This window comes from Megascapheus bottae, chromosome 17 (assembly GCF_031878675.1).
Source record: "Megascapheus bottae isolate mThoBot1 chromosome 17, mThoBot2.hap1, whole genome shotgun sequence".
Classification (NCBI taxonomy): Eukaryota; Metazoa; Chordata; class Mammalia; order Rodentia; family Geomyidae; genus Megascapheus; species Megascapheus bottae.
In genome coordinates this window covers 51,566,485-51,579,904 of record NC_143525.1, presented here as the reverse complement: position 1 = coordinate 51,579,904, position 13,420 = coordinate 51,566,485, and the positions used below count along the sequence as shown (strand labels likewise).

At 48.8% G+C, this 13,420-nt stretch overlaps 1 protein-coding gene across 1 annotated transcript in view; it reads right to left on the bottom strand.

Annotated features, from left to right (window-relative positions):
• Positions 1-13,420, bottom strand: part of Tbcd (tubulin folding cofactor D) — a 148,688-nt gene that overhangs the window by 111,576 nt on the left and 23,692 nt on the right. Inside the window, exon 7 of the mRNA XM_090351442.1 lies at positions 12,144-12,276. Within this exon, the coding sequence (XP_090207568.1) occupies positions 12,144-12,276 (133 nt within the window). The remainder of the gene's footprint in view (positions 1-12,143; positions 12,277-13,420) is intronic.

Sequence of the window (13,420 nt, the reverse complement as noted above, 5' to 3'; positions counted from 1 at the left end):
CTCAAAGGATAGAGTTGTATAGCCTTGAGCTGAAGAGCTCAGAAACAATGTCCAGAGTTCAAGCCCCACAAGTAAATAAATAAATAAAAGAATCTTGGCTGGCAATGTGACTAAGTGGTAGAGTGCTTGCCTAACATGCACAAAGCTCTGGGTTTGAATCTTCGGTACTACATAAACAGAAAAAGCCAGAAGGAGCACTCTATCTCACGTGGTAGAGCGCTAATCTTGAGCAAAAGAAGCTCAGGGACAGTCTAGGCCCATGTGTTCAAGCCCCAGGACTAGCAAAAAGAAAAAGTAAAGACTCTTCCTGCGTTCCTGCACTCAGAGGGGAGAATGGCAAGTTCCAGGCCCACCCAGGCTACAATGACAAGGATCACTCCCACCCCACCCCCCCCAAAAAAAAGGTCAGGCTTCTTCCATCAGTGCCTGTTAGTGTGTGGTGTCTGCTGGAGAGCAGTGCAACCCCATACCCCACCAACCAAGCAGAAGATGCCCATCATTTGACTGTCTGAAGTCTGCTTACTCAGCCACAGAACGGGAGGGGCACTGACTTCCATGGAAGCCTAAAGCAGGATTCACCCTACAGTCACCTGCTGAAAAGCACAGGCAACACCAAAGCAATTACACCACCAACAGCTTAGAGAAAATCACCACTCCGGGAAGCAACCACAAGGTCTGCTTTTGTTGTTCTAGAAACTAGCACAGGGCAAGATATAAACAAAAGAGTTTCTTAGTAATCACCCTAAACCACCCACCTTTAGATTACTTCCCACCCAAGCTGGCTTTTCTGCGATGTGCAAACCAGCTTCCCCTCCCCAGGGCATGCTCTCCAAACCTGGCAAATCACAGGCTGTTAGCCACTTGGGAGCAAGTTCGCCCTGCTGCCAAGCAGGAGGTGCTGGTTTGAGGCTCCCTGAAGGCACTCCCAAATCCAGGCCAAGAAAAGCAACTCCACCCCAGGCCTTTGGAGAAAGGGCCCGCACTCCCTGCTCAGCAGTGATTCTCACTGGCAGTGCAAAGCCTCTAAAAGTCCACCTATCCTCCCTTTGTTGGTACTGGCCATCCCTGGGGCAGACCCACAAAGGTTCTGCAACAGCAGCTCACCCACAGGCATCCTGCTGAAAGTCCTGTCCTAGACTCTAAAGAAGACATTGCCATACCTACGCCAACCCACCAACAGAACAAGGCACAGGGCAAGCAAGGCTTCTCCCCAGTGTCCCAGAAGAAAGAAGCAGCCCCCCATCCCACCACAAACTGGTGGTGACAGAAAAGCACTAATAAGCACGGTACACATGACAGCAACATTTAAGCAGAAGAAAATCAATACCCACACAACCAACTCTAGACCAACTGTTACCAGCACACGGCTGGGTCTTGCCCAGACCAGTGAGCTTGTCGTGGGTGTCAGTGAGGAAAGCCTGGCTGCGTCCACCTCAGAAGGGCTGGTACAGAAGCACCCTCATCAGCTCCCCTGCGAGGGCTCTCCCCACCGCTCTGCAGGAAAACTGAGAGCCTAAGGAAAATTACAACTTGCAGCACATCTACTGGCTTGAAAAATTAAACACCTTGAAGGGCCCACAACCCTAAGAAAAGTAGGAAGCTAAAGCTGGGCAGGGAGTGCTTCAGGACCCAAGGCAAAGACAGCAGAGAGGGTGAAGACACCACACCACCCTCAGGACCCACCTCAGGAAGGGTGTCTAGGCCAGAGGCCTAGACAAGAGCTAGAAAGAATGGAGGCCCCAGAAATGTGAAACTTGCTTGCTGAAGTTGTCAATGGCTGGGATAAATGGCTGATGAGAATCAGCAGTCTAGCCAGGCACCAGTTGCTCACACCCATAATCCTAGCTACTCAGGAGGCTGAGATTTCAGGATTGCAATTTAAAGCCACCCTGGGAAGAAAAGTCCCCAGAAAGTCCCCATGAGACTCTTATCTCCAATTAATCACTGGGAAATCGGAAGTGGAGATGTGGCTCAAAGTGGTAGACCCTTGCTTTGAGCGAAAGAGCACAGGGATGGCACCCAAGCCTTTAGTTCAAGCCCCACAACCATCAACAACAACAAAAAGAATCAAGAAGTTCCCAAAATGAAAAATGTATTTTTCTTCCCCAGCTTGGGTTGGGGCTCAGTAATACTGTACTTGCCTAGTTGCACAAGACTCTGGATTCAATCCCCAGTACTGTAAAACTAAATGAATAAGCAAATACAGACACATATACATATATACATATATATATATACACATATACACATATACATACACATACAGTATGTTATCTCTGATAAAAGTTGTAGCAAACAAACTATAAAGGGCTTTATAGGCCAGGAGTTTGGCCTAGTGGTAGAGTGCTTGCCTAGCATGCACAAAGACCTGGGTTCAATTCCTCGGTATCAAATACATAGAAAAAAGCTGGAAGTGGTGCTGTGGCCCGAATGGGAGAGCCTTGAGAAAACCCAAAGATAGTGCTCAGGCCCTGAGCCCAAACCCAGGACTGGCAAAAAATAAAAATAAATTAGTTTATAGAAATAAATAAACAAAAATATTTAAGTGGCCCCTGCCCTCCTGAGTGGGAGGGCCAAGCCTAACGGGGATCCACACACAATACCACTTTTGTGGAAGTTAACTCAGGAAACACTAGAGAAGAATCACTTCTCATTCCATTAATCAAATGAACCCTTCTCCCAAAACACCCAAAGACCACAAATTACATCGAGCAACTCTAGTTTGAATAGTTTCTCAGGTTATTCACCCTCCAGCTGCCTCTACACAACCGGACCAACCCCACCTCTCACGACAGAGCCAACCAGTGGGCTAAGGTTCAGGTGTGACTACCTCCTGAGGGTAAAAAACCAGGGAAAAGGAGAGGAGAAGGCAAAACGAAGTACTTGTCTACCACAGTGACACAGAATTATCCCATGAGAACCGGAACACAGAAAGTGAAAAGTTCTAACAGGTTCAAAATAATTTTTTTTCTTGGCAGTGCTAGGACATGAACCCAGAGACTGCACAAGCTAGGTAAGAGCCCAACCAGAATCAACTGTTAACAGCAACAAAATCACATGAAACAGGGCCAGGAGTTTGGTCTAGTAGCAGAGTGCTTGCCTAGCATGCATGAAGACCAGGGTTCAATTTCTTGGTACCACATACATAGAAAATCCAGCAGTGGTGCTGAGGCTCAAGTGGTAGAGCGCTAGCCTTGAGAAAGCCAAGGACAGTGCTCAGGCCCTGAGTTCAAGCCCTGGGACTGGCAAAAAAAAAAAAAAATCACATGAAACAATGTCCATGACCTGAAAAGAAAACTACCAACAGGTTAGACTCTCAACAGCCCTGGAGGCACAGCATGTGCTATTAACACATTTCAATTTCTAACAATTTTTCAGTATCAATAACCATTTCTCCATCAATGTCAATGGACAAGTGCCTAAACACGGGTGGCCATTTCCCACTGACCAGAACCCTGAGCAGGAGAAGTCAGAGGCACACTCCACTCAGAAAGCTGACAGATGACTCCCTCAGAGCATGGAGTCCTCTAGCGAAATGAGCAGCCCGCAGCCTTGAAGACCAGAGCTGCGCATGTCAGCTGAGACACCTAATGTCAGAGAGATGCCTGAGTGTTCCCAGATGAGGCAGGCCAACTCTGGTCCTGAAACCTGATTATGAGAACACACAGATATTAGCACTGCATAAAACTAGAGAAAGGAGATACACACTGCAAGAAGTGCTTAGAAGGGAAGGGCTGAAGCTGCACAACACTATGCTAGAACATGCCTCACAGAAACCCACAGGCCCTGGTTTGAGCATCTGTACCATTGCGGTAACATGGGACAGCAAAAGGAGCTGGGATGCAGGATTCACCTGGCAGAGCCCCGCATTCCACAGTGCACCCCTCAGGATGAACTGACCCACCTCGACACATGGCTCAGCATACAGACCATGGAGCTCACAGAGGTGCGGGATAAGCCAACTTTCAGAACAAAGTATCAACTACCCAAAATTCTTCAAGAAAGAACAGGTGAGCCAGGTGCGGTGGCTCCCGCCTGTCATCCTAGCTACTCAGGAGGCTGAGATCTGAGGATCGAGGTTCAAAGCCAGCCCGGCATTAAAGACTGTGAGACTCTTCCCTCCAATTAATCACTAGAAAACAGGAAAGGGGAGGGGAGGGAAATGGGGACAAATGCGTGTTTGAGAAGTCATGTCAGATAACCCCTGACATTCAGGAAACCCCTCTACACATTATCCCAACAATAAAAAAATGAATGAAAGAAAGACAGAGAGAGAGAGAATATGGGAAGTGGGGCTGCAGCTCACGGGGTAGGGCAGGAGCCTTGAGCTGAAGAGCTCAGGGACAGCGCCCAGGCCAGAGTTCAAGTCCCAAGACTCATAAAAAGAAAGCGAGAGAGCGAGAGACAGAGAGAATACAGAGTGAGAGCAATTCCAAGGAGCCAATTTCCAGGCGATTCTCTGATACAGGGAGGGAGCAGCCAAAGCGTTGTTCAGTGAACCAGCGAGGGAAGGGCAGCTTCTCTGATGACCACACCAGTCATCGGCTGTGCAGCCGGCCCACCCTGCCCTCAACAGGGATCCCTGGTAGACAGGAGCGGGAAGACAATGTCAGTACCTTATCTCGGGGACTCAGTCCACAGAGTATCCACTATCCCTCTGGTGTTCAAATTGCCAGCTGCCCTGCCTGGCTCAGAAGCAGGAAGAACCCCCTGCCTATCTTTCCCAAGCCAGCACTTCAGCACATTCTCCCTGTAACTCCATTCTACTCCCTCTTCTCTCAAGGGACAGCCCTGCCATGTACAGGGACTCCTGCCTTGAAGACCACAGAACAGCAGGCAAGTGCCATGCACCTAGTACACAGGACGGCACTGGGGACTCTAAGGGGGGACACACTGCCTCCAAAAAGACGTTTGAGAGTGAACTTGCTCCCTGTCCTGCCCAGAAAGGGCAAAGAGCAGGCAGAGGAGAAAGACGAGGGCCGAGTAGAACAAGGAGCCATGCTGCAGGGAGATGACCTGTAGGACAGGATGAAGACAGCTGTGCGAGGCTGCCATGCTCTGGACAATACGGGGAATGTGAGAGCCAATCCTCAAGACAGATGTGGAAGGAAAGGGGCAATGACAGTGGCATACAAGTACCTCAGTCACACTGTTGACTGCCAGGTACAGTTAACTAAGAAGATTGGCAGGACCACAGATGGGAATTACCTCAGGTTTGGAGGTGTCCTAGTGTACCCACCCAGTCCACAGAACGTGGACAGAGATCAGGAAACAAAGGTCAAAGAAGTATTAGGAATGGGAGGTCAATAGCCAAAGGTTAAGGGACATGCACAAGAGTGTAGGCAGTCACACATCACACACCATGGAAAGAGGAAGGAGCAGTGCAAGACTCTGAGGTTCTTGGTCAACATGCAGGGGAAGCCACAGAACAGGGCCAACAGGGAACAGGGGCCACCACCGCCAGCAGTGCCACCTTGCCTCACACCGCAGGTAGGATGAGGGTGAAGCTTGACCTACAAACTCTCTCCTCAGCCAGGTGCCAGTGATTCACACCTGCAATCCTAACAACTCAGGAGGCTGAGATCTGAGGACTGTGGTTCAAAGACAGCCTGAGCTAGGAATTCTGTGAGACCATACCTCCATCCAATCAACCACAGAAAAAGCCCAAAGTGGAACTGTGGCTGTGGCTCTGGAGCACAAAAGCTCAGGGATAATGCTCAGGCCCTAAGATCAAGACCCAGGACTGACACATACACAAAAGTCATATAGTAATTTCAGTCTCTCCAAGTGTAGGACCCACGCTGCCAGAGTGTGACACCACATTCTCCTACAAGGCTCACACCAACATGCTGAGTGACAGGAGAGTAAAACAGCACCAGAGCTGGCTATTTAGCATCTACTCAAAGCCATGCAGAGTCTGAAAAGGTCTAACTCACAAGCCCATGTCCTCTGAAACTGTTTACAGGACAGCCTATAGGACAACCCAAATCCTACTGTTCCTGTCAGATTCTCTACATCCCAAAGCCTACCTGAGCACTGTGGACAGTCTACCCTGGGTTCACTAAACAGTGTCTCCATCGAGCAGGGAGCAGATCTCCCAGGAACCTAGTAAGAAAATGATGATGGGCTTAGATGTTCTTTATCTGAAGAAGACAACAGGCACTAATTCGCCTCCACATAACTCCTAGGCAAGGGACGTTTGTCACTTCTTTTCCAAATCGAGCAAAGCACCTCGCCTGCCCCTCTCAGGTCACTGGGACAGATGGAATCCAGGTGGGACTGAAGCACATCCAGAGTCCATGGCCAGGCCCCGCCAGGGCAAGCACATCAAGTATAAAACACATACTACCAGCCCATCCTATTTGCCCAAACAAGTGACCCCTCTGTGTCCTTTATTCAAGAAACAGAAGCCTGTACGTGTCTCCTGACAGGTACCCACACAGCCGACCAAGATAGGCCTGTAAGAGTTGACTTTCCTGAACTTCCTGTTGGGGAGGGGTAGGTGCTAGTGGGGGATTGCCTTATATATGCAACACAAACACTCTACTACTGAGCTACATCTCTGGGCATGAGTTTGTCTTTTAACAGACTAATGCTTTTCTCAATGACAAAGAAATATATGAGCATACACATGAGCAACCTCACTATAAAGAGGAGATATGATCCATTCAGGCAGCCTTCACTGCCAGCAGCCTGTCTTCAGAAGCCCAAATTCCATCTTTTCCCACTCAACAGAGAGAACAAAGAAAAACCATGAGAGGGCTGGGAATGTGGGTTGGTGGCAGAGTACTCGCCTAGCATGCATAAAGCCCTGAGTTCAATTCCCTAGTTCCACATAAAACAGAAAAAGCCAGAAGTGGCACTGTGGCTCAAGTGGTAGAATACTAGCCTGAACAAAAGAAGCTCATGGACTGTGCCCAGGACCGGCATTCAAGCACCAGGACTGGCGAAAGAAAGCAAGAAAGCTTGAAAAGAAAGAAGGAAGGAAGGAAGGAAGGAAGGAAGGAAGGAAGGAAGGGAGGGAGGGAGGGAGGGAGGGAGGGAGGGAGGGAACAAAGAAAGATAGTGTTAGACTAGAATCAGAGCCCCAACCAGAGTGGGAAAACCAGTGACCAGAAAGAAAAAAAGTCAAAGCCAGGCACAGTGGCTCACGCCTAAAATTCTAGCTACACAGGAGGCTAAGATCTGAGGATCAAAGTTCAAAGCCAGCCGGGCACTACAGGACCTGTGACTCTTATCTCTAATTGACCTCTAGAAAACGGGAAGTGGGGCCTGGCTCAAGGGTAGGACGGTAGCCTTGAACTGAAGAGCTCAGCACAGGGACAGTGCCCAGGCCAAGTTCAAGCCCTTTGACCCACCAAAAAGTCACTCAAATGACAATCATTTTATTTTTGGTAATTGTTTCCCTTCCTTCAATTTTCTTAATTTGCATTTAAATCTAATATTCAAAATGGGGCTACATAAAAAGGGTGTCCTACAAAGCAAGGGTAAAGAGCACCAAGGGGACACCAGTGAAATAAAATTGCCAAGCACTTGTTTCCTTCCCAGAAAAGCCAAAACACATTGTTCCAAGAGGCCCATGCTTCAAGGGAAATAAAACCAACCCTAGTTTCGATGGGACTTGTTCAGGGTTCACCTGTTTCGCCTAACCCACACTAATGAACAGGTGGATAAAAACGGAGCCAACTGCATCAAAGGAAACATGCAATCCTGAAGCACAATACCCCTGCAAGTTTCATCATGCACAGGACACCCAGCCCTCTGCCTTCAGGTCGAACCAGCCCAGGTGAAACCTGCTCCGCCTCTGCACACTCAGCAGGACTTCCTCTTGCCCTGGAGCCTCCATCAGTCCTAACAGACCCTTCAGGACAGAAGGGGAAGCTTGTGCTGGCTCTGGAAGGACTCAGGCTGCCTAGAAGCAGCAGGGCCTTCAATGTCAGGAGGTGCTGGAAAGCATCTGCCCACACTAGGAGCCACGGTGGGGGGGCTGCCAAAGCGGCTGCTCCAGAGCAGGTTCATTCATCTACCTCCCAGGGTTTCAGTGGTCTGCGTCAGACAATTGCTCACCATAGCTCAGGGCAAATCTCTAGATAGAACAGAGGTGCTGTTGCCAAACTGCCCCAGTGCTCTACCCCAAACCCCCTCCTTTGCCAGCACAGGCCAGGCTAGGGAATAAGCCCCTGGAACTTTCTTTCACCTCAGGAAAAGGGAAAAAAGAAAAATTTTCCCCTTGATGTGGAATCTGGAGATGTGCAAATAAAAAACACCTCCCACTATCTGACTAGTTTAACTCCACTGTACTGTGTGAGCAGGAACAAAACAGGAAGTGTGCCTGTGCTAGGGTATCTGAGCAATCTATGCTCTGTGTACCTCCCACAGGGAAGGAAAAAACAGAAAACATGGGAACTATGTGGAGACAAGCAACTAGAGGATCAAATAGGGGAAAAAGAACTCATACTGCTAGCTCACACCTCAGGAAGCTGAGATCTGAGGATCATGGTTTGAATCCAGCCCAGGCAAGAAGGTCCGTGAGTCGCTTAGTTCCAATTAAACACCCAAAAAAGCTAGAAGTGGAGCTGTGGCTAGGCAATAAACTGCTAGCCTGGGCTCAGAGATGGAGCCTACACCTTGAATTGAAGCCCCAGGACTGACACTAGAGAGAAAAAAAGCAGGGAAGGGGTTGAAAAAAAAAAACTATAGGTAGAACCAGATGAAAAATCACTATAGCCAAGCGTGGTGGCTCACGCCGTAATCCTAGCCACTCAGTAGGCTAAGATCAGAGAATCAAGGTTCAAAGCCAGCCCAGCCAGCCAGCCAGCCAGCCAGCATGGCCCAGCACGAAAGGACTTGAGGCTCTCATCTACAATGAACCTCTAGAAAACAGGAAATGGGGCTTGGCTCAAGAGTAGGGTGGTAGCCTTAAGCTGAAAGAGCTTAGGGACAATACCTAGGCCCAGGGGTAGGGTGATAGCCTTGAGCTAAAGAGCTCAGGGGACAGTGCCCAGGCCAGAGTTCAAGCCCCATGACCCACAAAAAAATAGAAAAAAGAAAAGTCACCATAACCTCTACAAGCCAAGAAGGGTTGCTGAACTTCAAGGATGAATTCAAGGGCTAAGATCCTTTCACACAGTAGGCCTGGGTGAGCATCTCCCCTGGTGAGCAATATGCTGACCATGCCGACCAAGAGGAAGGCAGGGTAGAGCCGAGAGGAGAAACTCCAAGGCCAGGTTAGCACCTGTAGGAGACCCTGGGAGACCCACAGAATACTGAGTATGATAATGCAGGCCTGAAATCTAAGTACTCAGGAGGTTGAGGCAGGATGATTGTGAGTTTCAGCAGCCTGGACAACAGCCTGTCTCAAAAAAAAAAAAAAAAAGCCAGGTGCAGTGGGTCATGCCTATAATTCTAGCTACTCAGGAGGCTGAGATCTGAGGATCACAATTCAAAGCCTGCCGGGGCACTAAAGACCATGAGATTCTTATCTCCAATTAACCACTAGAAAACCGGAAGTGGCTCTGGCTCAGGGGATACGATGGCAGCCTTGAGCTGAAGAGCTCAGGGACAGCACCTAGGCACAGAGTTCAAGTCCCATGACAAAAAAAAAAAACCCTATACATAAAAGTTCATATCAATGTGGTATATATATACAATGGAATTCTTCCTAGCCAACAGACAAGATAAAATAAAGGCACTCTGAGAAGTGGATAAAATTAGAGAGAATTATGTTGAGTGAGGTAAGTCAAGACCAAAGGAACAAAAGGAGCATGGTATCCTTAATATGTGGATATTAGATCCAAACAGTACAACAGCAATGGCTCAATATTTGAGTACCCAAGGTTGTGGACATGATCTTAAGAGACATAAACATAACTGCATAGACATAAAAATCTATGATGGGCCATATACTCTATAGACATAATGTTTTATTACATATATTAATATGTATCTATGACATACAAACCCTCAGCTTAATTTTAATTTTATTCTAAAATCTATGTTCCAGTGACTATAGAGACTCCCTTCTTGAATATGTTGATTAAACATGACATTAGAAAAACGATGTAAAAATCAATGTTAATAAACTCTTTAGTTTAAAAAAAAAGTCCCTGTCAGTGTTAATAACAACAGCCAAAAGCATCCAGAAAGTGGAATATTATCTCAGAAAGTGGAATATTATCTGACCATAAGCAGAAGCGGCGCATGCCACATGGTAGGTAAGCCTGAGGCCACCATGCTCAGTCAAAGAGCCAGCTAGCATAGGCTACACGCTGAAGGCTCTTCTCATGTGAGACCTCTAGGCTAGACAGCTCCAAATACGGGCAGGGAGCAGTGGCCTCCGGAACGTGGAGAACTTCACAGCACACAGGGTAACACAGGGAGAAAACAAGGGTTACAAAACCATGCCACAGTGCAAAATGACTGAACCTTTCCTATAAAGAGGCAAAATGTTCCTGATGCGTGAATAACAACATCTTCGTGTGAATCGCATGTTAATTTGTTTACTTTTTTACTTTTTATGATACCGGGGATGGAGCCCAGCAGCTGGTGCTGAGAGGTGTCTGACACTCCTCCCTGACTTGTGGTTTCCTCTTGTTTTTTGTTTGGTGCTGGGAATCAACTCAGGGCCTTGCTGTGTAAAAGGGACACAGGAAACAGGAAATGTTCCCCAAGTTTCTTTCTGTCATGTTTTGAATGATAGGTCCCTAAAGACAAGAGTGACAGAGGTTATTACAGAGCAGCAGACACCCAGGCATTCCTGTCCCTATGGCCATAACACGAGAGGCTGAAGCAATGGGTATGGAGATCCACCGAGCTGGGCTTGCCCACCCGCCCGCGAACCTGTCCGCCCCCAAGGTACCAGAACTGGCCTACTCTCCACTCAGCTTTTCTGCACATACTGCCCCCTCCCCCACACCTCACATCAATCCAACATCAAAATCTGCATGGTGAGGCAGGCAGGCAGCAGACACAGACATCAAGAGGCCATTGTGCTTGACTATCTGAATTCAAACAGGCCACCAGGCTCTGCTCTCCAGTGAGCTGCCAGGCTCTTCAGTCTCCAAGACAAGAACAATTATGCCTCCCAAACAAATCTCAACACAGCAACCAAAAAAGAACAGGCAGGACAAGGTGCTGACTCTGGAGGCCACATTCCCAAATACCCTGTCCACACTTTCCAAAAAGAAGGCTGATTCTCAAGCCCATGCAACTGGAGGCCCTTTCCATTCTCTCAAGAATGCTAACTGGGGGCTGGGAGTGTGGCCGAGTGGTAGAGTGCTTGCCTAGCATGGATGAAGCCCTGGGTTTAATTCCTTAGTACCACATACACAGAAAAAGCCAGAAGTGGATATGTACCTCAAGTGGCAGAGCACTAGCCCTAAGCAAAAAAAAAAAAAAAAAAAAAAAACAAGGTGACAAAGGTGCAGTGGCTCACGCCTGTCATCCTAACTACTCAGGAGGCTGAGATCTGAGGATCAAGGTTCAAAGCCAGCCTGGGCACAAAAGGACCTGAGACTCTTATCTCCAGTTAACCTTTAGAAAACAGGAAGTGAGGCTTGACTCAAGGATAGGGTGGTAGCCTTGAGCTAAAGAGCTTAGAGATGGTGCTCAGGCACAGAGTTCAAGTCCCATAACCCACCAAAAAAAAAAAAACTAACTAAGGGGATTCCTAGCAACAACTACCCAAGCCTCATCTCTTCTGTGGAATTCACACTAAATAGTTTCTCCTTGTCAGCACCACAAGGCCATATAACAAACAAGAAAGCAAAAGAATAGCAAAAGACAGGAAGGAATAAGGCACCTGGTGAGTGCAAAGATCACTGTTTAAACAATGATGACAAAACCAGGTTTCAAACCATCTGCCATACTTTACTAGTGCTGACTCTAGTAATTGTGTTCTATAACAAAATGAAGCAGAAAAAATTGAGGCCTGGCTGCAACTCCATAGACACCACTGCCCTCTGGTGGCAGTGAAGGGCTCCACAGCAGAAGTCTAGCTCACTACGGTTGGTAGAAGCAGTGGGAAAGAAAATGATTCCCACCGTGCTGCATTGTCTTCAGCAGAGGATTCCAAAACATTCTGGGTCCAGTGGAAGTGCCTGAGCCTTGCTGCTCCACAAACTACCCTCCCGCGTGGCACGTACCAGGGCTTGCAGTGTTCCATCCATGGCAATGATGCCATTCACAGTCTGGAAGGAGGAGTGGGCCAGGGTACACAGGCTCCAGTCCAGGAAGCTAGCCATCTTCCTATCTCTGACATCCGGACGCGTAATAAACCTGCCAGAGAGAACAAAAACACAAGCTCAACAAGGCTCTACCACCAAAAACACATCACGTCCAACTGCCCACCCACAGGACTGTGCTGTCACTCCACAGGTGAGCAGCCCATATGCAGCTTCCTTCACAGATCCCCCTTCTCCAGAAGACCAAGTCCTGCCCACGGGCCCAGAGCTCATCCTCTGCCAGCATCCCTCAGACACATACCGGCCTCACCGCCCTCCCCGTCCCCTATCTGGTCCCCAACTTATCTCATATCCTCACAGAACACATCCTCACAACTGAGGAAGATACCCCCTGCACCTCAGGATACATCCCCAACAGCTGGACTCAGAAGCCACCACTAACCCAAGACCTTTCTCAAGAGCAACCACTACAGCCCAGAAGACAACCCTAGCCCAGACCACATCCACTGTAAGCCCTTCTCCTTTCCCTCTCCCAACTTTGTGCTGCACACAACACTTATCCTCCAACTCTCAAACCAGATCCTGGTCCCTCTCCATTCCTCTGGCAGCTCCCATGCCAGTACCCCTGTCTAGGGTTCAGTCACTCAAGCCTGACCTTGTCACATGGAGAATAAACACCCACCTTTCCAAGGCTGATACTGAGAGAAACAGCAAGCCAAAACAGGGAGAACAGAAGGACACAGCAGGAGAACGTGCTGTGCCCCACATACCCGGCAGCAGTACAGTGACAGCTGGAGGAGACTACAGGAGGAGGGCCGCGCAAGGAGAGCCATATCTGCAGTGGGAAACTGCTGTCCCCCAAGCAACAACAGCATGGCCCAGGAAGGAGCTAGGAGGGTGCTAGGAACACAAAAGAGCGGGGACCAGGCAGGCAGCACAGATGGAAAAGGCAGTCAAGGTGGGTAGGCAGTAGGTCTAACCAGTGTCCTCACTGTACTTCCAAGACCCTGGACTAGAAGGAGATGTGGAAATGCCTACACCCTGTGGTGTTCCATTTGACATCCCACATGCAGCACACACTGGAGAGCTCCAGGCAGAGGGCCGTGCCCGTCCAGAGCTCAGGGGAGGAGTGAGGCTGGAGCCACCACCAGTCTAGGATGCTGCTTCTCCTCGTGCTCTGGCCACCTCCACTGGGACCTGACTGTCATCCTGCTGCCTGTCTTGCCTCCCCATCCCAT